The following is a 27,357-nucleotide window of genomic DNA, read 5'->3' as shown; positions in this document are numbered from 1 at the left end:
CACTCTTGGGAGCTGCCCTCTCCTGGGCAGTCCCTAAGTTCCATCCAGCCCACTTGTTAGCAGGAAGGAGGGAGAGTTGTCCCCAAAGCCTTAGACTTGGGAATAACTCTGGCCTGACACTGAGAACCTCAGAGGGGAGAAAATGTTGATCTGGAAGCTCCCAGGAGTTCTCAGGATCAGAGAGAGACCCCACCCCCACCCGGGATGATAGACAGATGGGAGGGAATTGGTAAGAAGAGGCCCCTTCACTGTTGGACACCCTGCTCACCTGTCAGAGACTGATGTTGGGTGCCAAGTTCTATTGCTGGCCATCCAACCTCATTTTTGGAAATCAGTGTTGAGGCTTGCTGTGTTAGAAAGAGCCTGGCCAGGGGGGCAAGAGGCATGGTTCTGGCCTCTATTCTGCAGAAGCCCCTTCACTCTCTGGGCCTTGAGTTTCTTCAGCTATAGAATTGGCAGTTAAACTGTCTACTGTCTAAGGTTCTTTCTGGTTTTGCATTTTCTGATATTCTAAGATGCAGCCCAAAATGATTTGCCTTGGTGGCCCCCTGGAGTGGAGACCTGTCAGCAAGCTTAGAGCTGAGGCCTGGCACTGGGCCCCACTAATGCTTAGCCCAGGCTGAGTTTGCTGTCTCATCACCCACCCACCCCAACTCCCCACCCCACCCCCCACCCCCCACTATGAAAGTAGAGAGGCCAAGACTGAGGCCCCAGTTGCGGGAAGGCAGCCATGATGTCAGAACTCTAGGTCAGGGCTGAGGTAAAAGGCTTTTGATTTCCCTGTGGAGCATCCTCAGGCAGCCTGGCTCTGTGCTAATGAAAAGGGCCTGGTATGTATCGTTTTCTGGGCAGGGCTCCCAATGGAAGAATCAGCAGAGTGTAACATGGAAGGGGTTGATGACACTGAGGGGTCATCAGGGTGTGAATGTCATTACCCTGTTGTCATATACCTGACCAGGCCATATTGGTACAAAAGGTGTCTTTATTGAGGTCCGGGTAAGAATTAGGCACTTGGCCAGAGCAGCAGCTTAAATATGAGGCAAGCAGGCAGGGGTTAGCCATGCCCGGGGCTAGGTTGGGGTGGTGAGGCTATAGGCACGACTCTCCGCAGACGGATAGAAGTCGAGGAGGAAAGAAAATGGGGAAGGGGACGCAGAGCAGTCTGGGTTAGAGGCCTGGTGGGCTGGCCCCGTAGGGCTGGGCAGGAAACGCTGGGTGGCAGATCCAGCAAGGAGGGGACTGGGCTCTCTTGCTCCACGTGCCCCTTAGGCCCAGGCCTGAGCCGCTGGCAGGGGCAGCCATGCTGGGGGGCCTTCCCAGGCCTCACTTCTTCACCTTGGCATCATAGGTACCTGCATTCTTGTAGGCACTCACATAGCCACTGTCATCCAGGATGTCCTGCCGCCCAGCAATGCCCTTCCCCTTGCCACTCTCATCAAAGCGTTCCTTGTGGGAGCCCGTGTACTTGCTGGTGTCGGTCAGCCGTTCCACAGCACCCCCTGTTTTTGCTTTCTGTTTGGACAGAGTTCCCCCAGGGGTACCTGGTTAGAGAGCCCAGCCCTTCCAACCCCAGCCAAGATTCCCCACACCCCTCTCAGTGGCCACCCGAAACCATCAGGGCACTTACAGTTACACCCACATTGGCTGGTTCCTTGCCTGCCACCAGCTGGCAGATGGCATCAAAGGCCTCTTCCTTGCTCTTCCCCTTGAATCGCTTGGGTGCCAGCTCTTCTAGGGCTTTCTTGAACTCCTCATAGTTGATGACCCGGGCAGACTTCCCCCTGCCAGGTATATGGACACCATGAGTTTTCCCCCTTCTCCACATCCTCCCTGGTTCCAGCCCCCCAGTTTCCCTTCTGAAAACATCAGAAGCAGGGAATGCCTGGGGCTCACTTGACTTTGGAGAAGACGATGTCGACATCAGTCCCTGTCACGGCCTTTCCGTCAGCCACCTTGCAGTCCTTGCACAGCTTGGCCCAGTTCTTGCCGTTCATCTCGTGCCCACTGGCCTTGGGATCACCATGGATGGCAAACTTGCGGAAGCTTTCCTCCAGCCCAGCCACGTCTGTGCTCGCTGCCATGCCACCCTGTTAGGGACCCACCTTGGTCACCTCCCAGCCAAGTTCTCCCCCTCTCTCCCCAAGGCACAGAGCACCACCGCCTCTACCTCAAAACCTGGAAGGTTGAAGTTGTAGGCACTTCTGCCACGTACCACAGAGCTGGAGATGGAGCTCCTGGGGGAGAGGGACCAGCACTCAGTGCCTGACTGGGCCCCAGAGCCGTGAGGAAGAGCCCCGAGAGGAAAGGTCCTGTCCCTTAATGCCAGCCTGGCTCATAGTGGAGTTCAGAAGATGAAGTCATGATGCTCACACCAGGCTGGGAACAGAGTGGCACTGTCCAGAAAAACTGTGAGGGCAGCAGCTGGGGCCATGGCTTTGTCTGGCCCTGGCACAAGGCCTGCTTGGGTGGAAGTGAGGGTGGCAGAGCAGGCCCCCTCCCTGGGAGTTCCATGCCAAGCTAGGTCAGAACCAGGCCAGGCTGCTGGTTGGGCAGGTATTTAGTGAGGACAGTGTCTCTGTCAGGGTCATGAGGACCCAGCAAGACCCAGTCCAGGGTGAGAAGGGAGCCAGAGCACAGGCAGGGGTGAGTGCCCTAGGCAGGGGTACAGCTAACCCAGCTGGGACCTTGTTACTATTTGCTGTTAAACAAAAACATGAGAGAAGGGGGAACTTGGGGCTGGCCTGGCCACAGTTTGTGAAGCCTGGAGACAGTTGCTAAGGGAGGGTGGTGCTGCTTGGAGAATGTTGCTAAGGGCAGGATGGTGTCAGGGCAGCTCAGGGAGAAGCTCCCAGTGCTGCTGGGCTGGGTTGGGCTGGAGAATGGGCTCACGGGTGGGGCACACCAGCACTCCCAGCGCCTGGGGCACAACCGTGGCTTCCTGGCCCCTTGCCAGCCACTGGGTCTGTAACCTCCCAGTTTGTGGAGTTTAGGAGAAACAGGAGATTGGGGGGCTAGTCTGAGTGGGGGTTGTAAAGTTATGAGCCCCTGGAGACATGTTGGCAAGTGAGACTGTGGCCTTGGCCCTGTAATCCTCACATCTACACTCTGCACTAAAGCACACTTCCCCAATATCTACACCTTCAGCCCTCCTTGGAGGCCTCCTGGCCACACCCTGAGCACCACCACACTAGTCCACACTCCCACAGCTGTGTGCACTCACCCTGGTCCTCCATATCGTTGGCCTTATTCCCACTGACCACACCCTTAACCTGGTACTAGGACACCCCTGACCATACCAGCCCTGCACTGAAGTGCCCCCCACCCCGACACTTCACTGCAGTCCCCTGACCACACCCACAGCCCTGGGACTGAGGGCCCAGACCATTTCTTCAGCATCCACACCCCACACATATACTAACAGCCCTGTACCGAGGCCCCCCAATAATACCCTTAGCCCTGCACTAAAGAGTCTTCCCCACACTCTCCCACAGCCCCCACTACAGTCCCCGACCACACCCTCAGCCCTGCACTGAAACTCCCTCCATGTAACACAGCCTGGTACAGAGGCCTCCCTGACCACACCCTCAGCCCTGTACCGCAGCCGCCTCCATCCATACACAAAAAGCCCTGGGACTGGGTCCCCCATCCACACACCCACAGCCCTTACTGAGACCCCTAACCACAGCCTCAGAACTCAGTCTCTTTCCACACACCTGCAGCCTCTGACCACACCCTCTACAACCCCTCTTGTCCACACACCCACAGACTTGCATTTCCAGACTCCCAGGTACTATGCTGAGACACCCCTGTGTTGAGACTCCCTGAGCGCACCCACCTCCTCCATTGCAGCCTCCTGACCACACCCTCAGTTGTGTCCTCAGCAACTACCTTCCACCTCTCCCTTTTGTAATAGAGCCTCCAGTGACCACAGCCTGAATGCCTGCCTGCCTACCCCCCTTCCACTACACTGGCCTTAACACTGAAAACCCTACCCCAGTCACCACACTGACCCATCCCTAAGTTGCAGTTTCTGGAACTGGGAGCACCCACAGTCCCTACATTGCAGCGACTCTGTGGGCCCAGAATCCCTTTCAAACAGCATTCCCCTTCCCTCTTCCTACGCTCAGTCTCCTACCAGGGATCTGAAGGAGACCACTTTGTTCACCAAGGAGAAAGTCTGGGGAGCATGAGTGCCACAGGATGCTTGTCCCAGGGGCCTAGCAGAACCCTGCACCGGTGCTCACTCCTGTCTGTGGGAAGATGGATTCTTGGTAATTTCAGGCTGACCAGGTAGGGCCAAGTTACAGGCGCTAGTCCCAGGGGTCTGCAGGCCACTGCTCGCTCCCGCTGGGACAGCTGGAGCCATCAATCAGCAAGGAGTTGGGGGTGGGGGTGGAACGCTTAGGCCCAGGGCAGAGCCGCTCAGCTGGTGTCCTCAGCTCGGTACCATCCGGGGTTGGGACCCCTCCCAGGCCGCTCCCACCCCACCACCTTCTTATCGTGCAGGATACTGATTAGAATGGTCGCCGCCGGGGTCTCCTACCGGCTTCTACCTGGTGGCTGCTCCTGCAGTGCGCGTTCGATGGACAGAAAGGACGCAAGAATGGACCGATGGACGCAGGAGACTAGGCGGCTCCGCAGCTCTGCTCCCTGCCGGCTCTGGGGCGGGACTGCAGCCCGGGCGGTTCCGCCGTATTATCCCTTGTTTCTCGGTCTCCATAGAGACGGCGAGTCCCACCCCCAGGGCTGTCTCGGCGGGAGAGTGACCAAGGTCACACTGGCTCCACCTACCCGACCCCGCCCTCTCCGCGCTCCGCAGGGGCGGAGCTGCTGCGATAGCCTCACCGCGCTGCTCCCGGGGCTGCACTGTGGCGGGGAGATCAGAACTTTATAGTTCTGGACGTTCTCGGATGGCCCCCATCCTGGGCTCCGCCCAAAGTTCAAAGCTGGTCCCCGCCACCATGGGTGATGCAGCTTCCCAGAGCAGCAACCGAAAGCCTTTGGGGGGGGGGGGGGGAGTGGGGGTGGGAAGGCGGGCAGAGGAGTGGGAAGATTCCTTCCCTTAGTGACAGTGGGGTCTAGAGCTGGCTCAAGACCACAGCTCTCCAATGAACATATGGTATCCCAGGTCACAACTCCGGGTCACTGGGGGCGTGAGGGGACAATGAACGAATCACGGGTGCCAGCCCCCAAATCCTGGTATATCGACGTCGGTCCAGCCGCCAGAAAAAAGCTCCTGGACCTCCTGGGTCTGCGTCCTCATTTACTCCCAACCCACCCGGTGTTAGCTTCCCAGTCTCTGCTTCCGCTGCTGCCCCCAGAGCCCAAAGCCTGCTTCCCCTCCTCTCTCCAAGTGCAAACCCTATCTTCAAGAAAAATAACCCCTTCCAGGCAGCTTCCAGGACCTTTCCCAACCAGGAGCCCAGCTTCTCCATATGACAATTTGGGTGGGCACCCAACGTACGGGGGCGACCCACCTCACCCTCTGCCCCTTGGCTGACTGGCAATGGTCCGGATCCAGGAGGGCCTGTGCCATTAAGAGAAAGTATGCACTAAGTCCGCAAAAGCATAAAAAAGTTTATTGGAGCATCATGGCTGGTGGGGCGGGTATTGCTGAGTCGTGGGGGAGGGGGGCCGATCCCGCCGGCCCTTAGGGGCCCCTAAAGTGCACTCGGTGCGGCTGGGGTGGGGGTGTTGCATAGAGAGTCTGTTCCGACGCTGCTCCTCCATCCCTGCTTCTCGGCCCAGCTAAGCCAGACCGGCCTCCGGGCCGCCCCGCGCACCGGGCTCGCCGCTGCTCGGGCTCACGAAAACGGCGGGCGCACGCGCCTGCAGCTCCAGCCCGGGCTCTCGGCCCCTGCCCACTGGGGCGGCCAGAGCGGCGCTGCCTAGGCGCGTCTGAGCCACCGGAATCTCCTCCATGGACTCGGCTGACGCCGAGTGGTAGGCGCCTGCAGGGCTGGCGTCCGCGGAATCCGACGACGAGCTGGAGCGGCGGCCGGGGATCCGGGGCCCTATGGGATTGGAAGAGAATGTGAGACTAGGAGCTGCCACTCAATTAGGGCCCTACCTTTCCCTCCCTCGGAGCTCCCCGAGCAGGATCTGGTCAGGAAAGGGTGCTCACCCGGCACCCTGGGCAACGGGGGCTCCCTGTCAAAGGTCCCGGAGGTCTGCACCTTATACATGCGACGCTTCCTCTTTTTCTGCAGAGACAGGGGGAAGCCTGAGTACCCCTTCCCCAGACCTCACATCACCAAAAGACGAGAAGGAGTGGAGAGGGGTAGAGGCTTCTTTCCCATCCCCTTCCATCTGGGCCCCTGCACAGTCCCTCCTACCTGGGGTCGCATCCGGGGGGGCAGAGCGAGAGTCTCTGGGGAGGAGTGAGGTGGAGGCTCCACCTGGCCTCGGGTGGCAAGGGACTGGGAGGGACTGAGGGGAAAAGTGAGAGGATAAGTGCTGGATGCGGTTGTTCCTTCAAATCCTACCCTGTTGGAGGTCCTAAAATAAGCTTCCCTTCCTAGCTGGAAAGGGGCATTGATCTGTCCAAGGCCATGTAGGGCTGCACCAAGACCTGTGCCTTGGCTTTGGCCTAACCCCTTTCTCCCACCTCAGATGGCCCTGACATGCCAATTGGAGATGTGCCCAGGTTGCACTCACTTGGCATTCACTGCAGCAGGCCTGGCCTGGCCAGGGGGCTCTGGGTGCACATGGCTGAAGGTCCGCATGTAGAACTCCATCTCCTGGGGAAGGTGGAGGTGAGGGAGGCTGGGAGGCCAGGTACGGGTCCAAGGCCTTCTGGGTCCTGGGCCCACTGTCTTGGATAGAACACCCCCTTACTGGTCTCTGGGGGAGGTCTGGGTACAAAGGTCTAGGGCTGTCCACCAGGCTTCCCAGTTATGCTGGGAAAACCCCAATGCAGAATGAGGTTTAAAACACCTGTTTTTGTACCTTACCCCATTCTCCACCATTTTCCTCACTTCATTTAGTCAAACTCCACCTCCTGCAGGAAGCCACCAGCTTCATGGGTCCAATGTACCCAGTCTAGAGCTGTTCTGGCCAAGTGGGGTCAGGGGAGGGGGGCACAGAAGAGGGACTTAGAGGCCCTCTTCTGCTCCTGGCTCCTCCCAGGGCTCCAGTCTCTGAACCGATTTTTTTCCCTAGTTGGGAGACTGGGGAGTTCACACACCTGAGTGTGCACCCAAGGCTTTGAGGCTACCTGCAGGGATCCATGGCTCCCTCGGAGCTGAGTCCTCAGAGTACCAGACACAATCTCAGCTGCTGGCAGGGAGTGAGGGGATGAGTGGTCTCCCCAACTTTTACCGGTAAAGGGAAGGCAATAGCAGCTGGGACCAGGCTTAGGGGCGGGTTCTCTTGTCTCCTTTAGTTGCTGATCCTCGTAGTGACCATGGAAGCAGCAGACTCAACCCCCAAAAGTGAAGGGGCCTGAGGGCAGGAGATAGCAGGAGTGGCCTAGGCTTGCACCCCAGCATGCAGCATGAGCCCCGGCCGCGCCCCAAAGGACTGCAGGTGAGGAAACAAAAGCCAGGAAAAACAGCCCAAGAAGGGAGCCTTGCGGAGGATGTGGGGTGGAGCCAGGACGACGAGGCCCCGCCCCCATCGGGCTGGGGGTAGGGCACCGGACAGCTGTCGCCTGCTCGGCAGTCGTTTCCATGGAGACCCAGGCATCCTGACTAATGCAGAGATGACACTGTAACAGCAACACCGTCTCTAAAACAAGCCTATGTTTGGGGGCAACGGCTCAAGAATGGGGCCCCTCCCACATTCCTGCTCAGGGTGGGGGTGGGGAGGCTGCCTGCAGGACAGCCCTAGCAGATCTGGGGGACAAAACCCAGCTGGTCACCGGCTGGCTGCACAGATGCAGAGAATGAAGCCCTGGGCAAGCCCTGTGCCCAACATCTGCCCAGGCTGGCCCTTTGGGGAGGAGTGTGGGGGTGTCAGCCTGAGCAGAGGAGCCCTGGGAAAGAGGAAGGGGTCAAAAGCCAGTCGCAAGCACTGAGACATCAAGGTAATCCTTCCCCCACACATTTCCTCTTCACCAGTGTGGACTTAGCACCCCTCCAGTGCCCAGGAGAGAGGGAGCAAAACCCTGGTGCCCCTGGGTTCTAGAAGGGTAGGGCAGAGGGCAGGGCAGCAGTAGAGGATGGTCTCAGAAGCCTGAGGGGCCAGAATGGGACAAGAGCCAGGCCCTAGCCAGCTGCGGAAGTTTGAGGGTGCCACCAGGGTGCCCCCATTCAAACTCCCCTCCCCTTATCACAGCTGTATCTACAATCCTCCCTCAGAGACGTTCAAAATTTGCACATTCCTGAATGGTACATGGTACCTCTCAGCCACAGCTCTCTGTACAATGGGACAAGCACACCCCTTCTCCCTCTGCTGAGGTTGTCTCCCTCAGGTCATTTTCAGATGATATTAAATGCCCTTGCTGCGGGCACACCTAGCCCCAAAGCCTAAGCAGGCAGTAACTACAGAGCAGAGGCCCTGGGCCTTCGGGTCTGGGGACTCCAGGGCCAGCCCTGCCTCAGTGGGCACCGGCTGTGAAGTTTGAGAAAGTCTCCTGCCTACCTCTCTGGGCCTCAGTCTCCTCTGTGAAGTGGGGACAGGGATGATGCCCACTCCCGGGATGGCTGCCACTATTGCTTACATGGGTTCAGTGCCCAGCACCAGGGCAGGTACACAGCCGTGTGGCGAGGGGTGGGAGGTCTCCACCAACAGCCATCACTCCCCTAGGCCTGCCCAGGCCTGGCAACCTGGCTCACCCCTGGCAATGAGAACAGAAGAGGTGGGGTCCCAGGCCCTTCCCCAATCCGCCCATCAGCCTGTGTTTGTGTCCAGTTGCCATGAGGACTTCAGATCCAGAGCTTAGCCTTCCCAACAAGGCCTGCCTCGGCCCCCTGCCTTCCCGGTCTCAGGGGGCTCCAAGGACTGGACCACCCCACCCCCAGCTGCTGACCTCAGGAAGCCAAGAGGCGTGGGAATGGGGATAGGCTGATCAACAGCTGGGCTGGACAGGCCCCGAGCCTGGGCTGGAGGATTCCTGCTTCAGAGTGCAGAGACCTTAACTCTTCCTAGACCCAGCTTGTTTAATCTTTCTTGGCCTCAATATGTTCATCTGCAACATGGGTATGGTAGCATTACCTGCCTCATGGGCTGTTTCAAGATTTAAATGGGGTAGTGGGTATAAGGACTCAGGGTGACTGAGAACTGATGGCTCCATCCTGGTGACCCAGTCCTTGGTCCATCCCTCTCTCTTCTACTGGAAACCCCAACCTGCCCGCTTCCAGGTCCCACGTTCCATGCCTTCCAGCACATGCTTATAGCCTTTCCCCTGGGGTCGGAAAAACACAGGGCTCCCTCTGGCTGTGCCCACCCTTGAGCAAGTAGGCACGTGCTTAGTACAGGCTTGCCCTTGCCCCTGCTGCCTCCAGCACCCCCTACCCCAGATGCTATTGCAAGCCTGATTCCCTTTGCCCTGTCTTGTCATTGGCTACTCGCTGCACAGCCCCCCAGACCACTACCCCTCCCACTCCCCTTCTCCCACTCCTTCAGCCCTCCGAGCCACTTCTATACCTGAATGGGCCGCATCTTGGGGGGACATGACTCAAGCTCCCTGTGGGCCCCCTTTGCCTCCTGTGGCGGACGATGCTGCACGATGTATTCATAGGTGGTGAGCTTGTGCCACACTGAGGAAGTGAAGAGAAGGCTCAGTGCAATGGAAAAGGAACTCTAGGGTTCAGAAAGTGAGGGAAGGTACCCAGCCACAGGCTAAAACCATTGTCCCCATATACACTAAGCCATGGAGTGAGACCAGGTCACCATAAGAGAGCTAGTACTAGGAAGGGACATCATTTCAGGGCTTTAGAGCCCAAACTGGGTAACTTCCTCCAACCTAGGGACTCCCATTTCCTGCAAGGCAGGTGTGGGTATATATGTGGGGGTGGGGCGAGGAGGGGCACTTACTGAGATAAATGTGGAAGCAGAGCAGGTGGCCGAGCAGGGCTGTGGAGAGCAGGCCCAGAAGGATGAGTAGGGCAGCCAGAGCCAGGATAGCAGGAGCCCGGGTCTCCACAGGGGCAGCAGGCAGGAACACGAACCACACATCTGTGTGATTCTTCAGGACTGCAAGGCACGGGCAGACTGTGCTCAGCCAGGGCTGTGACCAGTGACCAGAACAGGCCCAGGGTTGGGGGGTGGGAGTGGGCCTGGAACCCAGACTGACCTTCAAAGTGGCGGTTGGTACGCAGCCGCATGGGGTTGACAAAGAACTCCACAAAGACATAAGTGGCCACCAGCACGAGGAGCAGGACGCCCAGTAAGGCAGATGCCACACTGTGTAGAAAGAGCCTGGGCCCAGCCGTGGGCAGCTGTCAGCACCCAGGTGCTCCAGCTGGGCAAGAGCCCAGAGCTCAGAAGGGCCGGTGGTTGGGATGGGGAGCTGGGCCTCTGACCCCACAGCCCTAACTCCTCACGAAGCCAAAGGCTTAGGGCAAAGATGAAGATAGGCGGCCACCGCCAACAGGCTCCCCACCTTTCCCTGAGCCAGCAGAAGAAAGACTCCAAACCTACCCTCAGCGGTCTCAGGCAGAAGCCATCGGGAGCATCACCCTGAGACCAGCACACACACTAAGGCATACCAGTGCACAGGTCCCCCAAGTACCCCCCGTTATCGCCCCGTCCCTTGTGTATGTTCAAGGCCCCTGGCTCGCACACTCTGTGACTCGCACACTCTGTGACACGCATCCTCAGACATCCCTATGGCCCGGGCCTGGCTCTCACCGGTAGTTCCTCTCGCCCACGCAGTTGTTGAGCCACTTGCAGTGGTGGTCGAAGCCGCACACGCACTTGTTGCAGGCGCTGCAGTGCTTGGAACGAGCACTCCTGCAGTGGGGAGGGAGCACAGCGCGGATGCGAGCTTCTCGAGCCTGTTGCTGCACGACCCGGCTTGGGGGCTGCCGGTTCCGCACCTGGAGCTAGTCACCCATCCGTGCCTAAGCGGATAGCGGAGCGCGTCTACGGGGAGCGCGCGCGCCCTCTGGCGGGGGGCACTGTGGGGCGGGGCACCTGGAGGAGGCAGCGCTTCTGAAGCGGCGGGGAGGCGGGGGCGGGGACGGAAGGTGTACTCAGCGGTGGAAGGGGGAGTAGGCGGCATTACACTGTCCCACTCTGGGACTGTGCACGCGAGTGATGGTGGCGTGAAACGAAAATGGAGTTTCCTTTCCAAGCAGGGACCCCCTTTGCCCAGCCAGGAGACAATGCAGGTATGGGGCCAGGGAGCAGAAGACAGCACGGCTGCTGGGTCCAGGGCCTGTGTTGCTCTTCTTGACATCACCATTTTTTGAATCCCTGTTTCTCTGCCAGACTATGGGAATTTTCCTGGCATTTCTCCAGAAAACCCCAGTCTATCTGGGCTAATCCAAAGGGAGTCAAAGGAAGAGGAGCAAGAAGATATCTAGGTGAGCAGTAAGTAGGTCACAGCCGGGGGTCAGATGAGGTGAGGCCATATTAGGAATGCAAGTGTGTCTCCCTGCCCCAGGGAGGAAACAGGAAAGCCCAAAGGAGAGTGGAAGAATAAGTTTCGACCCCCTCCCCCAGAACAGAATGGAGCCCTGGAATACAGCAACTGCGAGAGCACCCACTGAGGAACAACGCGCGGACTGGTGTCTAATGAAAGAAAGGATGGTTTGATGCCCAGGTCCTCAGCATCTTAATGCCACTGGCCCTTTCTTTGTCCTATGGACAGAGCCCCTTCAACAGGCTGCTTGGGTGTTAATATTAAAAGTGTGGAGCTAGTCTTGAACCATACCCCCATCCCTGATCCCCTACCTAAGGCTGGGAGACTGGGATGCTCCAGAGAGGTGCCTAGGGAGGCAGTCTGGACCAGCCAAGGGGTATGGGCTCTGTACATTCTGACCCCTCAGTGTGGCCTGGAGTAAGTCACTTGGGCTCCCTAGGCCTCAGATTCCTCATGCATAAGCAAGGATAACAGTACTGGCTCCAGCGCCAAGCAGGTGGGATTGTGAATCTGGCTCTGCTGCCCAAGAGCCACACGACCAACCTCAGGCGACTCAGCCTTTCTGAGCATTGGACTTTTCCTCCTCTGTGGAGTGAGAAAGATGTTGCCGACCCTGCAGGGTGGCTGTTTATAACCACTTAGCTCATGGTAAATACTCAAGTGTGACCTCCCCTCCCTGCCCATACCTGGGAATGCTGGTGAGAAAAGGGGGCTGGTTACTGGCAGTTAGTCATTAGAAATGCTTGTGGCAGTGCTAAACGTTTCCTACTTTAGCTTTTGGAAATGCTATTCCTCATCTTTCGTTTCCAATCACCTTCTCCTCACCTTCTCCTTCACCCAATTCCCTGTCACTCCACTAAGATTCTTGACTGTGTGAAATATGAGGGTTCTGAGGCTTCAGGATGACTGTAAAGCCTGGGCATGCCCCTGTCTGCCTTGAGCTCCCGCTGGCAGTTCCCCGGGCACATTCATCGGCCACACACACCCAGTCCACATGCACTCACACATCCACGTCGCACAAGTTGCAGTGCAGGTCTTCAATGACGTGTGCATGTTGGCTGCGGTTGAAGATGGGCAGGGGCCCTGCATAGCTCTTGTCCCGCACATTGGCATCTGCTGGATCGATGGAAACAGCCGTCAGGTGCACCACGAGGTGGCCAGCAAAGATGGCGCCCATGCACTGGCCCAGCAGGTTAAAGACTCACTCCACACTGCTGGCTGAGAGCCCCACCCCTGCTTCCTATGGCCAGAGAACTGCTCTCTACCTATGACTCCCCAGTGCAGAGACTCTCTGCCTGTGCCATCTCCTACCTTCAGTCCCCCAAGAACCTCTTGTCAGACCTCTTTAGCATACCTGTGCCCCAGATGGAAGAGCAGAGGGGCTATGTGGCAATGGAGCTCACAGGACAGCACTGCCTGCTGCTGCTGAGAAGACCAACTACAGGGCCCTGGCCTCCCTGCTCTAGGTGTGGCACAGGCCCTGGCTGGTCTTACCTCAGAATCTGACCTGGTTTCCAATTCTAAATGGTGAAATGAGACTGAAAGAGGAGATCATCCTCTAAAAGTTGAAGGACCCAAAATATAAGTTCTAAGCTTGTTTATCTTGCTTTCACAGGAAGTCAGCTCTGAGAAGGAAGCAGACATCCTCTCCCAGCAACCAGGCCAGTTGAAGAATCACTTGCAGACAAGGCCTCATATATCTGCTACCTCCCCAATCTAGAGTCCAGGTACTTGGACCCCTGGGGCTGAATGTCTAGGATGGCCTAACATGTTCAGGGGCTGGCAAGGGGGCAGCATGGCTAATTCCTGAAACACAGATCTTCCAGGATCTATCTGCTCAGCAATTGGACCAAATGCTGGGGACAAGTATGCTGACAACTTACTGCAAAGTGAATGTGTAAAACTTCACTAAGAGATTCCATGCAGGCAACCATCCACCCACCATCTAGCTATCCATCCACCCACCCATCCATCCACCCACCCATCCATCCATCCATCCATCCTCTTGGTAACCAAGCAGACATCATTTCTCCATCATTTATCCTCCATCCATCAGCTGTCCAACTTCCTTTTCTCTTTTCTCCCTCCTCCCAGCAACCAAATTTTCCTACATGTCTGCAGGAGCCAGGCTCCACCCTGATGTGCTGTCCCAGAGCTGAAACAGACAATCCTGTGGCCCATCACAACCTCTCTATCCCTATAGACCTGGCTGTGGGTCAGGCCTTCACCTCTTGCCTGGGTTATTCCACAATCTCCCAACTCTGCTCCTCCTGTCTGGGTCCCCTTGAGTGTACCCTTCACTTGGTCCCGAAGTGAGTTCTGAAAAGCTTAAACCTAAAGCCTTGATTGCGTAAACTCCTGCAGTGGCTCTCAATGGCCCTTAAGCTAAAGTTTACTCTTCAACTCAGTGCTCACGGCCCCTTTTGCTCTGGCTCCTGTCAAATCTCTCCGGTATCACCAACCACTACTCTTCACCATTCCAACCTCTCTTCAGACACATTGAATGTGGGCAAACATTTAGTTTCCTGCCTGCTTCAACACTTCTCCCACCCCCACATCCTTGGTTCATTCATTCAACTATTTACTGAGGTCTTTCTCTATGCCAGGCCCTGATGAATATGGCAGGAGCAAGACCAACTTGGTCTCTAGCCCCAAGGAGCCTACAGTCTGGCAGGAAACACAGATGTTAATCAAAGAGTAGGTTGATTGCAGTAAAGAAAGTTCATGGGACTATGTGAGTTTGTAACTGGGTGACCTCATCTAGTCTGAAAGGATCTGGAAAGCTTCCCTGAGGAAGTACTGTCTCAGCTGAGACTTGGAGAGGAACAGATAACAGGAACCTGGCAGGTAATATAAAGAGGAAAGGGGGCCTGGCTGGGTACTAGGAGCAAGCAGAGTCCCAACTCAGCTCTTTGGTGCCATGCAAGAAAGAGAGCCCATGTCACCAACTTCTGGCTTTGCAAAACGAACCAGAAATCTGGATTTGTGCCTGGATATACGAGGTATATCACTTTTAAAAAGTTGACCAAGGAAATAAATAATTTTTCAAATGTACCTGCTGAAGAAAGACTTAAGCTATGTCCATTTTGTGTGTTCACTATCCCTCAAAAAAAAAAAATATGTGGGCCCAACTGGCCCATGGGCTGCTAGTTCTTGACTTCTAACTTAGCTGGGTATTGGGGTAGAGAGAGGGGCTAGGGGCTTCCAGGCAGAGACCAGTGTTGTCGCAACAGAGAGCAACAGAGGAAATAAAATAAGAAGATGCTGGGGAGATGGGCAGAGTCCAGAATGTGGAGACCCTTGAGGATCTTGAACCTTAAGACAGGAAGAAGCCATTAGAGGGTGTTAAGCTGGGGAGTAACTTTATCATATTTCTTCTTTGAAAGGGCAGTCTGGCTGCAGGGACAGAGATGGACTGGCCTGAGTGCGAGCATGTGTGGGGAGACCTGTTTGGAAACAAAACAGTCCTCTAGGTAAGAGAGGCAGATAGCAGTGGGGAGAAAAAGAGGGCAAACACAATAGCTTTTTTAGGAGGCAAAATCAACAGGAATTGATGACTGACTGGATATAGGTGATGAAGGAAAGGGGCAGAGCCAAGAGCACCTAGAGAGAAGAGGGAAAGAGGAGAGCTGAGAGCAACAGGTATGCATCTGGGCCCATGGTGATGTTGGTCTACACGGCCTTCCTCCTGCACCCACAGTCTGCTGTATGAGCCCCTACCCTCTACTTACCATGTGATGATCTCCAATCTACAAGGCTCACCTCTAGTTGGAAACTCAGCACCTAGAGCTCGGGCCCTCTTTTACTCAGCATTGCAACCCTAGGGCCCAGGCAGTTCTAGGTGCAAGCTGAGTGCTTCGTACACACCAGTACCCTACCTCATTTTTCAGGGGCCCCTGAGGGAGCCTGCAGAAGGAAGGTGGCTTTGATGGGAGGATAGAGAACTATTCAGGCCTGGAAACGGGAGTGCCAAGCGAGGTGGTTCTATGAGACTCCAGCATTGCCCAAAGCTATAAATATGGGGAAGACAAAACCCTCAAACCATCCTACTGCCTCAGAGTCAGGCTGTCTGAGCAGTCCTTCTGGCCTCACTGGGTACCCGCTGTATGACCTCAGGAAGTCATTTAATCTCTCTGAGTCCCAATTTCTTTTATTAAAGTGGGGAGAATACATTCCTCGCAGATTATTATGAGGACTGAATGAGGTCATCCATGTATAGGGGTTGGCACAGTGCCCGGCACATATGCGTGATCAATAAATGCTAGTTACTCCTGGTTACTGTTATTTGCTCTGATTCTACCCACTCCACTCCATGTGGTTATTAATCTGGCTTTCCAGGTACCCTGATGGCAGAAACCCAGGTAGTCCTGAGTGAGTGGTGTACCCATTCCTGATCATGAGAGGAACGTCCGTGAAACTTTCTACTTAATAGCACTGACTCAGCCCTGTTGGTTACCTCAGAGAAAGTCTAGTTTTCATGTACAGAGTTGATGACTAGGCCCTGGTGAACCAGGAAGCCCCTTAGTGACACTGCTGGCGTCTGAGACCAACAACCTTCTCTAGAGTCTTTCTCCACCCACTTGCCCTTGTCGCCCACCAGCCAAGGACTCTACAGTTTCCCAGGAAAGCATGCTCACATTCATGGCTCATACATTCTGGTGCTCACACACTCATCCTCCTGTGCTCCCTGTCCCCTGCCTGGGAAGCAGGCAGGACTCTTCCTGTCAGATAGAGGAGGAGGCTGAGATGTGGAGAGCTGGCAGAAGCTGCTCAACCTTGTGCAGCCCTGAAAGGGCTGAATTGAAGGGTGTTGACTCTATGCCTGAGACTTTCAAATTCATCCCTGCTAGCTCCTTTAGCTCACCCCAGGCCACCTTCTCCCAGAAGCCCAAGGAATCATCTCCATGAAGCACACACACCAAGGCACACTCTCATGGGCACCCTTTGGACTGGGGCACATGGCCACATGCTGCACCTCAATCATCCAGCCTGCAGCCACATCCTCTGCTCCTGGGGGTTGTGGCCAGAGCTGGGGCAGTCACACCACGAAGCTCAGGCAAGTTCACATGTGTCACAATTCCCAGGAGCTTCTAGGGCATCTTTATCCCTCCTCTTGTCAATTCCACTTAACTCTAAACGAGTCTGATTTATAAAATCAATGAGGTCCTAAATAGTCCTGGGTACAGCATAATAATCTCCGTAAATAAAACCGTATTTTAAATGTACCAGGAAATTTATCATGTAAAGGAATTCTACCATGATCCAAAAAGTGAAAAATTATGGAATAAGTACTCTCTTTTATCCCTTGTTGAGCTCTGGACACAATTAGCTTAAAGAGAGCATTAAGGTTCTCTGTAATTTCTCTTGTGGTACCTCAGTTGATGAGGTTCCCATCTATGCAGGGCTTTCAATGCTCCAAGGTTTGTTAGGGCTGTTCCCTCACCCAATCAGGCAGATGGGTGAGATGGGAGGTGGAGGCCATGCAGGTGGGCAACTGATCCCGCCAGGCAGAGACAGGGCCCATCTACACTCTCTGAGGGTCTGGAGCCCAGCTTCAGGCCTCTCCCACATCCCTCCATCCACTGTCCCCACTCTTCCATGTACCAGTCCCACACTTTCCCAAGGATACAGCATAGCCAGCAGGCACCCAGTAGTGAGGCAGGAGGGGAACAAGGACCCCAAAGCCAATCACAGCAAAGAAGAGGTACAGCAGCCAGGCCACAATCTGGAGTGGGTGAGGGGGCCAGCTCCACCCATTCCGGCGGGACCGCTGGCCCTGCAGCTCCGGGGAGGGTCCGCTGGCCTGTGCAGGTGCTGTCCACACATTCTTCTCAGGGGCTGTCTTGTTAGAGGGCCTGTTGCAGATGTTCATCTCCAGAGGGAGAAAGGGTAGAGAGAGCATTAGCCTGAGGAGGCCCAGGCTGGAGCCCAGAGCCCCATGCCTGCAGTCAGGTTTCAGCAGGAGGGGCAGGCTGGGATGTGAAGCCTTCTCCCAGCTACTCTGCAGGGGAATCTGGGACCCCAGCATAAGCAGCCTGGCAATGAGGGAGGATGGCAGTAGAGTACTGGTCTCAAAGCCCCAGAGCGAGCTCTGGCCCCAACCCTAGCCAGGACAAGGTAGGAGGGTCCAGGGTTTATTCAGTACATAGTGTGACTGCCTGTTACTCAAAGCACTCTGTCTCCACAGCCATCAAAGTTAAAACCAATAAGACATGTTCTCATCTGGTAACAATATCAGGCTGCAGCCAGAGCGATGAGAACACATGCTGATTCTGTTAGGATTAGTCACCTCTGTCCTGAGGCCCAAATGCAAGTGTCAGAGAGGGCCCTGTTACACTTTGCTAAGGGAAACAGGGAGTAGAGGTGCTCAGAAGAAGAATCTGGCCTCTGCCCCTCAGCAAGCATGAGGCCTGGGGGACCCTGAACCATCTCCCCTGTGCCTCAGATGAGCTGCCTGGACTTCTTGGCTGGAGAGAAGCCAACCACAAGAAAGAGGGGAGGACTCCTCATTGGTTCCCTCCACCAGTGGAAATGACCATGTTTCTCTAAGTAAATCTGGGCCTGGTGCAATGAGAACAAAAAGGTGAGCTGATGCCTTTGACTCACTTGAGGGAGCTCAGGGAAAGACAGGCCTTGGCCAGAGCCAAACCACCAGATGGCAGCACTCTTCCATCCCCTTCCCACCATCCCTCAGCCAAAGAGCTGAGCCGGTGGTCAAAGATACATGCAGGGCAGACAGGTAGGCCTGTCATTACAGGAGAAAGAGCCCAACCACCAGTATCTTCTGGGCCTGAGGTGGGACCAGAGCCTGGGCAGGCAGTGCCCCACCTGGGTAGACAGGCCAACTCAGAGCTCTTGGTGGGAATGTCAAGAGCTGGGGAAAAAAACCCTGGCAGCTAAACTCTCCTTTCAGGAGCCCATGCCTGTTGGCCAGGGAGTCTGACTAAACCAAAGGGTATGGCAGAACCCACCCCCACCCCTCTCCCAGCACATCTGCCTCAAATGCCTTCCTCACTTCTAAACCCAACAAAATGTGACTTGACCTTCAGAGGCTACTGAAGCATCACCTGATCCAAGAAGCTTTCCTTGATTCCCCAAGTGAGTCAGGGGGCCCTCACACTCAGTCTTTATGGGGCAAGTCACTTTGCTGTTTGGAATACTCTGCCATCTCCATATCTGCCCCCCTGTTACGCCAGCTTCCCCTAAGGGCAGCGACGGTACTGTGATTCATTCACCTCTGTTCCCCACATCCCCTCCCCCAAGCACCCAGAACATACCTTGTACATAGTAGGTGCTCAGTAAATGTTTGCTGACTTGAAAACATCTGAAATAAAAGGAAATGTGGGCATGATAAATGATGTGGAATCCTGACCCACCCAAGGCCACCTGGCCCGTTCTGCCCTGCCTTCAATCTGCACAGTCACTAGGCATCCATACCCACACCCTCAGCTCCCCGTGCCCCATGGCTATTACCCTAACTGCCAGACATTCACACTCGGCCACTCTGCCCTTCCTCCCACCCAAGGCCCAGAACCTCCTGTAAACCAAATCTGGAGATTCTGGGTAGCCTCATCTCAAAGCTAAATGGAGTGACTCTAGTTTTCTCCCAGGGACTCAGTTGGAATCCTTTGATCATTTGCTTTGTCTTCAGTAAAATGCAATGAAAGAGCTCCAGCTTTAGAGGAAACAGATCTAGGTTCAAGTCCTGGTTCTTCACTTACTAGCTGAGTAGCTTGAGTTTCTTCATCTGAAAAACAGGGGTAGGGATGCCTACCTAGGGCTGTATATAGATCAGCAACACTGTAGGTAAAGTATTGACACATAAATGCTCCTTAAATGGTAGCTATCATGATTACCCTTAAAATAGCCCTCTGGGGTGTCCTCATCTCTCCAGACTGAGAAGACTACTGCATCTGACATTCTATGAGGTTTTATGAGGCTTATGCCCAAAGTGACAGGGTTGGTTGAAATTGCTTTCTTAAGTCAGTAGTCCCAAGGAACACACTGTCATAAGAACTGGGCCACTGGACTGTTATTCTAAACTTCTCAGCTTTGATCAAAGATGACAAATGTGATCCAAAAGCTGGCATCACTTTAGAAATGCCCCCAGAGGTAGCAAATCTTTATCCTTGATTTTTGGAAACAAAGGTCATCAGGTCAAGCCCAGTGAATACAGTTGAACTGGGCAGTTCTTCTCAGGAGGACAATTCTACATAGGTTCTCCAGTGATACCATCACCAGGGTAACTTCTTTGAAGGGAACCCATTAATTGAAATCCCTAAGTCCTGACTTTCTCTTTTCCATCCTCACAGTTGAATAACCCTACACCTTGAGGTAGTTTATAAAGAAAGAAGCAGAGGCACATGGCTGACTGACATGTTCCGGCTGCCTGAGTGGGCTGGCAGTGGCCACAGGCACCCCCAGTGCTGCTGCATCCCCCATACCTGAGGCAGGAGGAGTCACCATCTGAGGCCAGGGGCCTACCACAAACAGCCTTAGGGGTTACTCTGATTCTAAACCATAGTACCCTTGGCTCAGAGAGGTACCACTTATATGAGACCATGGATGAGGGGATGGTGCTGTTGGGTATAAGTCCCTTGTAACAGTGGCAGCACTCTAAAGTAGACTGAGCTGGCCAGGTGGCATGCCACCTGCACCAAAAGCCTGAGCAAACTAACTCTTAACGATGACATTTTCCCTTTGGTGGTGGCCACAAATTCTTGTGGCCCAAAAAATTTGGGTTAAGAGGGCTTGGAGGACGTCCCTGGTCGTGGAGTGGTTAAGAATCTGCCTGCCAATGCAGGGGACACAGGTTCAAGCCCTGGTCTGGGAAAATCCCACATGCTGCGGAGCAACTAAGCCCTTGCACCACAACTACTGAGCCTGCACTCTAGACCCTGCAAGCCACAACTACTGAGCCCAAGTGCCGCAACTACTGAAACCCACGCACCTACAGCCTGTGCTCCGCAACAAGAGAAGCCATCGCACTGCAAGGAAGAGTAGCCCCCGCTCACCACAACTAGAGAAAGTCCGTGTGCAGCAATGAAGACCCAATGCAGCCAAAAATAAATAATGTTTTTTTTAAAAAGGGCTTGGAGGTAGGAGAGAATCCAAGATGGGGTTTCAAGCATGGATGGCACCAAGAACTGTCACCAGACCCAGGGACTTCTCTGGCTGCCCTTCCCCTGTCAGCACTTCCCTAGGAGACCAGATTAAAAGATGCACGGTTCTGCTCCCAGGCAACATGGCCAGCTTGTGCACTCATGCCTTGGCCCAGTCAGTGCTTATTGGGGCCCAGCCCCCTTGTGCATTAAAGATGTAAACACAGATGAGACTAGGTTCCTGCCCTCAGGAGCTTGCTTTCTGGGAGCCGAGACAGACTCAGACAGATATCAGGGAAGTGGGTGAATGGGTATTTTGGCAGCCTTGCAAGGGTCGGCCATTCAGTATGACAGAACACAGAGTGGATGGGTTTGGGGTCAGAAAGCAAGATCCACAGAGAGAGAGAGAGAGAGAAAGAGAGAGAGAGGGAGGGAGAGAGAGAGATGAGCCCTGGGAAGTTGAAAGGTCAGATCCTAGGTTTAAACCAATTCCCCCTAAAACCAAGTTCCTGTACCAAGATTATGATTAATCTCTCTATCCATAATTTTATTTCCTTTTGAGTCCCCTCTGACCTCAATCCTGCGCTAACTGAACACTAAACAACCAGAGTCACATGACTAAAACTGCTATTGTTGATAACATCATTAATGTACTAAAATTGCTACTATGGCTGTCATCACTAAGATACAAACTCAGGTTGTTTCTCTAGGGCAAGATGAGCTAACAGATCCCTGAGCTATGGACCACCTGGCCAGAGAATCATAAACCAGAGCCATTCTGACTCCCAAAACCACAATTAAGAAATGTCACAAAAATGTCACAAGACAATGATTAATTCCAGCCTTTTTGTTCTTCCCCTCAAAAAAAGAAAAAGAAAAAAAAGAAACCTTAACCCAAAGACCAAGTTGGGGTGGACCTGAGGCATGTCTCCCACTCCCTTGCTTGGCACCCTGCAATAAACACTGTACTTTCCTTCACCACAGCCTGGTGTCAGCAGATTGGCTTTGCTATGTGTTGGGCCAGCAGACCCAACTTTGGTTCAGTAACAAGATGATCACAGGAAGCCAGGTGAGTAAGTTTAGGCACTGTTGAAAGAACCACAGGGAACCACAGGAAGTTTAAATAGGGGAGCTGACATAAAGGTGATGGGTATTTTAGAAAGCTTTCTAATCACAGTGGGAAGGAGGGCGTGAGCAAGAAGGGAAAGGGCATTGGGGCAGGTGATACCAGGCAGGCTGGCCTAGGGAGGGCAGCAGCCCACAGCCCTGTGCTTTGGGAGGAATTGGGTGGGAGGTGGGGGTCAAGCCTACAAGCTCCCCACTGCCCACTTGATGCCCCACTGCATTTTTGGTGGGCTGAGAGGCATGTGTACCTTGATAAAAGATTCTCAAGTACCTTCTGCTGCCATAGAACAAACCACAGATTTAGCTAGCGAAAACAGAAAGAAGACAAGAGTGAAGAGGCCCCATGGAGTGTTATGGTCAAAGGTAGCTGCTGCCCTGGTAAGCCAAGGGCCTACTTGGCTTCTGAGGCAGGCTGGAGAGGCTGCGCAGGTCCCTCCCAGTCCCAAAAGGTGAAGGCCATTGCTAAGATGACAATAATCTATGTTAACATTCACTTGCTAAAAGTCTAAAATAGCATTTTCAAAATAAGGTTAGGCTGGGGCTTCCCTGGTGGCACAGTGATTAAGAATCTACCTGCCGTGAAAAAAAAAAAAAAAAGAATCTACCTGCCAAGCTTCCTAGGTGGCACAGTGGTTAAGAATCTGCCTGCCAATGCAGGGGACACGGGTTTGATCCCTGGTCCAGGAAGATCCCACATGCTGTGGAGCAACTAAGCCCATGCACCACAACTATTGAGCCTGTGCTTTAGAGCCCGTGAGCCACAACTATTGAGCCCACGTGCTGCAACTACTGAAGCCCGCTCACCTAGAGCCCATGCTCCACAACAAGAGAAGCCACAGCAATGAGGAGCCCGCGCAGCACAACGAAGAGTAGCCCCCACTCACTGCAACTAAAAGCCCGCGCACAGCAAAAAAGACCCAACACAGCCAATAAAATAAATAAATAAATAAATAAATTTATTAAAAAAAAAAAGAAGAATCTACCTGCCAATGCAGGGGACATGGGTTTGATCCCTGGTCCAGGAAGATCCCACATGCTGTGGAGCAACTAAGCCCATGCACCACAACTATTGAGCCTGTGCTTTAGAGCCCGTGAGCCACAACTATTGAGCCCACGTGCTGCAACTACTGAAGCCCGCTCACCTAGAGCCCATGCTCCACAACAAGAGAAGCCACAGCAATGAGGAGCCCGCGCAGCACAACGAAGAGTAGCCCCCACTCACTGCAACTAAAAGCCCGCGCACAGCAAAAAAGACCCAACACAGCCAATAAAATAAATAAATAAATAAATAAATTTATTAAAAAAAAAAAGAAGAATCTACCTGCCAATGCAGGGGACATGGGTTTGAGCCCTGGTCTGGGAACATACAACATGCCATGGAACAACTAAGCCCGTGTGCCACAACTACTGAGCCTGTGCTCTAGAGCCCGTGAGCCACAACTATTGAGCCCACGTGCCACAGCTACTGAAGCCTGCATGCCTAGAGCCCATGTTCCACAACAAGAAAAGCCACCGCAATGAGAAGCCCATGCACCGCAATGAAGAGCAGCACCCCCCGCTCTCCTCAACTAGAGAAGGCCGCGTGCAGTAACAAAGACCCAATGCAGTCAATAAATAAATAAAATAAGGTTAGGCTACCTTAATTTAAAAGCCTAATTTAAGTGAAGAAAATCTTACGATTTTCTTACCTCAAGTTCTCATTATGAACTGTAGAATAGTTACCTGACTATTCCACTTCCCTCTTGCCCACCTGTGCTCCCACCAAAAAAAAATATTTAAGAATGTTGTTCTGAGATTCGTGAATAGTGTTGTCAAAAGAACCAGACTGAGGTGAAAAGCACCAGCCCTGGAGAGGCTGTAGGCATCCCTGCATTTCTGCAAGATGTCTGAGAATTTCAGAAAGGAATCTACTTAATTACTAAAGAGGGTTTGTTGGCAGAGGCCACAGAACTGGGAAGGTACAGTGATGGGGTCAGAAGAGAGGTGACAGGGCTGATGTAGGGGCTTGGAGGGCCTGGAGATCTGCGTTACCAACAGGGAGAAACAGGTTGGAGCCAGGGAAGAGGGGTAGGCCTGGAGACAGCCTGGTTCTGGTCCCTGTATTGCTGCTCACAGATTGAGGAACCTGGTGGGCAAATTTCATAAAGCCATCTCTTTGGATCTCTCACTTATTTTTAAAAAAGGTTAGCTGGAAAGCAATTTGGAACTTTCTACCAAACTTGAGAACACATTTACCCTTGGGCCAAGACATTCCATTTTTAGGTATGTATCTTATACATATGCTCATAAAGTGCACAAAGATTCAGTGCAGTCTTGTTTGTAATAATAAAGGACAAAAAACAATATAAAAAACTATACGGCACATCCACACAATGGGATGTTATACAACATCAAAATGAGGGATGAAATGGTTTTTGATACACAGTTAGGCAGAAAAGCAAGATGTGGGACAGTTGTAGAGTGTGCTACGAGTGAGTGAAAACCAAGGTGGATGGATAGATATCTAGGTTCCTATATGCACAGATTCTCTCTGGAAAGAAATGCAACAAAGCAAACACAGGGATAGCCTGTGAGAAGGCAATATAGTGGCTGGAGATAAGAGAGATTTGTTTTTACTATGTACTTCTTGGTGCTGTTTGGATTTTTTTTTTTTTTTTTTTTTACCATGTGCTTGTACTACTTTTGAAAAAAAAAAAAAGTCAAATAACTGAAGGGTGTCATTTCTTACCCTCCTGGCCCCAAGGGGCTGCCATGTGGACCAAATGTGCTCATGTGATCTAGAGCCCAGTACCACACCAGACACATAAGGAAATCCTGCCTAACAACCATGCAACAAAAGAGCACTCAGTTTTAGTTCAATGCTTTCTCACTCTCGAAAGCAATTTTGAGTTGTTCAGCTGAAGAGCTCCCTATCAGCTGTTGGGGGTTTTGTCAAAGCTGGAGTCAGATAACCAGGCAGCACAACAGAGGAGCAGCTGGGCAGGACTTCGTTCCAGCTCTAGCTGAAGGCCGGCTCAGCTCCCGGTGACTCCAGAACCCCAAGGGAAGGTGCAGGCCACAGCAAGGTTTCACTCCCAACCATCTTTTCTTTTTACTAGAGGATTTATGGTTGTCTTGTGTGTGATTTTCTATGGATATTTCAAAACAAGTTTTCCTGTTTTTTCCCAGGATCTACTTTTAAACCATTTTCCACTGAGATTTAACAGATGCCCAATTTAACCACCTAAAGGAGAGACTGGAAAGAAAATGCTGCATGGTGCCCACTGTTTTACAGCGCAAATATTTATAAAAGAACTTTCAAGGGGCAAGTACTTTATTAGAATTCCCCATAGGTGCCAGAGAAGTCTCTGGACTTAAAATTCTGGGAAGTGGGTAGTTGGACTAAGAGATGCATATCACAACTCCCAGAAAATAAATTGGAACGTCAGGCCTTTCACATGGACCTCTCCAGTCACGGGTCTCAGATGCGGCTGGCCTCCCCACATCAACAACGTGCAGAAGTCTGACGCTAGGGCAGGAAAAGCTTGAAACCTCAGTCATTCCTGAGTTGACGAGGTCTGCAAACATTTCTTGTGCCATTCTCTTCCTGAAGCAACCACTGCAAACTGTCTGGTATTCAAGTTAAGCCAAGGAAAGAGGACAAGAAGAAGGGAGCAACATGGAGCTGAAACAAGGCCAATGAGCAGAGCCAAGCATTGTTGATTTTAATCAGGAGATCAACTCCCATGATGGTAGAAGCAAGCCTTGAGGAACACCCACCAAGAAACAGTCATTAAGAACAAAGTTGTGACAGAACAAAGTAAGAAAAACAAAAGAAAAAAACCTGGCTAATTAAGTACCAGTGTTGCTTTTATTGAATCTCATGGTGATGATCTGTTTACAAACCTGTCTCCCATTGTGAACCACCAGTTCCACAAAAACAGGGACCACCTCTTACCCATCTCTAAATCACTTCTTCTAAGCCATTTCTTACTATTTTCTGCTGCCACCACCCTAATCCAAGCCACAATCATTGTTTCTCTATGGTATTTCAACAATAACAATAACCATTGCTAGCATTTAGAGGGCACTTATTCCATGCTAGGAGATGCTTTAAGTGTTTTGATGGAATACACTTACTAAACCCTCACAAGTCGCTGAGGTAGGTCCTATCATTTCGAGTTGTTCTCATAGGCCTCTCTAGTCATTGGTCTCAGATGTGACTGGCCCCTTTCTCATAAACAACATGCAGAACAATATGTCACTTTCACACATGAGGACACTGAGCCTCAGAGAGACTAAGTAAGTTCTAGGAGGCACAGCTAGACTGGCAAAACTAGGATGGCCCTCAACTGCCTTCCTCATGTGCCCTGTCACAACCACACTGCCCACAGCAGCCAGAGAGAGGTGAGCTTTTCAAATCTTGAAATTCATCAAAACTCCTCAATGGTTTCCTCCTCCTGCTAGGATAAAGTTGAAACACCCATCACATCCTTCAAGGCTCCCCTCATCCTTTCTCTTCCTCTGTAGCTGCCTCCAGATCTTTGCATTTGCCTTTGCCTCTTAGAGAAAAACCTTTACCCTAATCACAATGCTGGCTCCTTTTCAACCCTTCAGGTCTTGGCTTAAAAGTCACATGATAGAGCGGACCTTCCCTGACCACCTCCCTCCATTTCAGCACTGGAGCATTTAACCCGACCTGAAATCACTTTAGTCGTGTATCTAGCGCCTGCTCCCCGCACCACACCCCCCCCCGCCCCGCCCCTTCTTAACATTGAGGGTTCTGGAGAAACCGCGGCGTCTTCTCTGGAGCCCGCTGTGGCCCCGCGCCTGGCAAAGAGCCTGGACCACATCAGACGCTCAATGCACATCTGTGAACCTGATGAATGCTAGAAGGAAGCCAGGCGCTCTGCCCGGTACCTGGAGCCCAGGCCGCGGGCTCCAGGCGCAGAGCTCGGCGGGGCTACGGCAACTCTGACCCCGTGGCTCAGGCCAGGATTCGAGGTGAGAGCTGCAGCGGGGGCTCCTCACCTGTGCGTCGTCGGCCGAGCCAGACTGGCCCTGCCAAGGTTACTCAGCGGCTCCGTCCCCAAGCCTAGCCGTCCACCCACCCCAGGGCGGCCGCGCTTCAGACTCTCGCGGCGGAGACGGTCCCCGGGACCGGGAGGCGGTGCGCCCCGGATTGGGGCCCCATCCCGGCCCGCACGGCGGAGGTTAGGCCCACAGGTCCTCCGGCTCTGGCTCGAGCGGGCTGGCTCTACCGCCGGGCAAGGCCAACACTGGCTGGGCCTCGTCCGGCGCTGGGCCCGTTCCCCTGGCAACGGCACGGGCTACGGCGCCCCACAGCGGCCAAATCGCGCTGTGTCACGTCGCGCCGGCACCCTGGCTCCGGGCGGGGTTCACCAGGGACCCCCTGGCGCCCCAGCCCGCCCATTCTCCATTCGTTTCCAACATTTCTCTCAAAACCCACTTTCCCTACCCCCAATCCGCAGCTTGTGTTCTCGAAATCCTAACTTGTCCCAGAGGTGCGCCCCTCCAGTTTCTTCCCTGATCCCACAAGTCTCAGGAAGACCGTCAGTCAGCCTGCACACTTTTCTTTCTTTCTTTCTTTTTTCTTTAAGC

General features: G+C 53.5%; 2 protein-coding genes across 11 annotated transcripts; both read right to left on the bottom strand.

Annotated features, from left to right (window-relative positions):
- Positions 1-964: 964 nt before the first annotated feature.
- On the bottom strand, positions 965-4,692 carry TPPP3 (tubulin polymerization promoting protein family member 3). 5 transcript variants are annotated; one of them, XM_057712092.1, is made up of 5 exons: positions 4,544-4,664; positions 2,213-2,376; positions 1,894-2,087; positions 1,628-1,781; positions 965-1,512 (listed from the first exon to the last, which is right to left on the bottom strand). In XM_057712092.1, exons 3-5 carry the CDS (start codon positions 2,079-2,081, stop codon positions 1,324-1,326), a joined length of 531 nt encoding a protein of 176 aa, XP_057568075.1. In that variant the 5' UTR covers positions 2,082-2,087; positions 2,213-2,376; positions 4,544-4,664; the 3' UTR covers positions 965-1,323. The 5 variants fall into 5 exon arrangements, with proteins under 5 accessions (XP_057568075.1, XP_057568074.1, XP_057568073.1 ...); XM_057712091.1 differs by having other exon boundaries at positions 4,554-4,658; XM_057712090.1 differs by lacking the exon at positions 2,213-2,376 and having other exon boundaries at positions 4,554-4,692.
- An 868-nt stretch (positions 4,693-5,560) lies between these two features.
- ZDHHC1 (zinc finger DHHC-type containing 1) lies at positions 5,561-27,059 on the bottom strand. 6 transcript variants are annotated; one of them, XM_057712087.1, is made up of 12 exons: positions 26,767-27,059; positions 18,808-18,854; positions 17,160-17,402; positions 12,535-12,710; positions 10,795-10,896; positions 10,238-10,362; positions 9,979-10,137; positions 9,589-9,701; positions 6,658-6,740; positions 6,336-6,429; positions 6,125-6,203; positions 5,561-6,014 (listed from the first exon to the last, which is right to left on the bottom strand). In XM_057712087.1, exons 2-12 carry the CDS (start codon positions 18,814-18,816, stop codon positions 5,749-5,751), a joined length of 1,449 nt encoding a protein of 482 aa, XP_057568070.1. In that variant the 5' UTR covers positions 18,817-18,854; positions 26,767-27,059; the 3' UTR covers positions 5,561-5,748. The 6 variants fall into 6 exon arrangements, with proteins under 6 accessions (XP_057568070.1, XP_057568068.1, XP_057568072.1 ...); XM_057712085.1 differs by having other exon boundaries at positions 6,658-6,815; positions 26,767-27,044; XM_057712089.1 differs by lacking the exons at positions 6,658-6,740; positions 9,589-9,701 and having other exon boundaries at positions 9,979-10,129; positions 26,767-27,044.
- Between the last annotated feature and the right edge of the window lie 298 nt (positions 27,060-27,357).

The sequence above is a fragment of the Hippopotamus amphibius genome, chromosome 16, assembly GCF_030028045.1.
Source record: "Hippopotamus amphibius kiboko isolate mHipAmp2 chromosome 16, mHipAmp2.hap2, whole genome shotgun sequence".
NCBI lineage: Eukaryota > Metazoa > Chordata > Mammalia > Artiodactyla > Hippopotamidae > Hippopotamus > Hippopotamus amphibius.
Note: the sequence above shows the minus strand (reverse complement) of the source record. Positions and strands in the feature narration are given on the sequence as shown.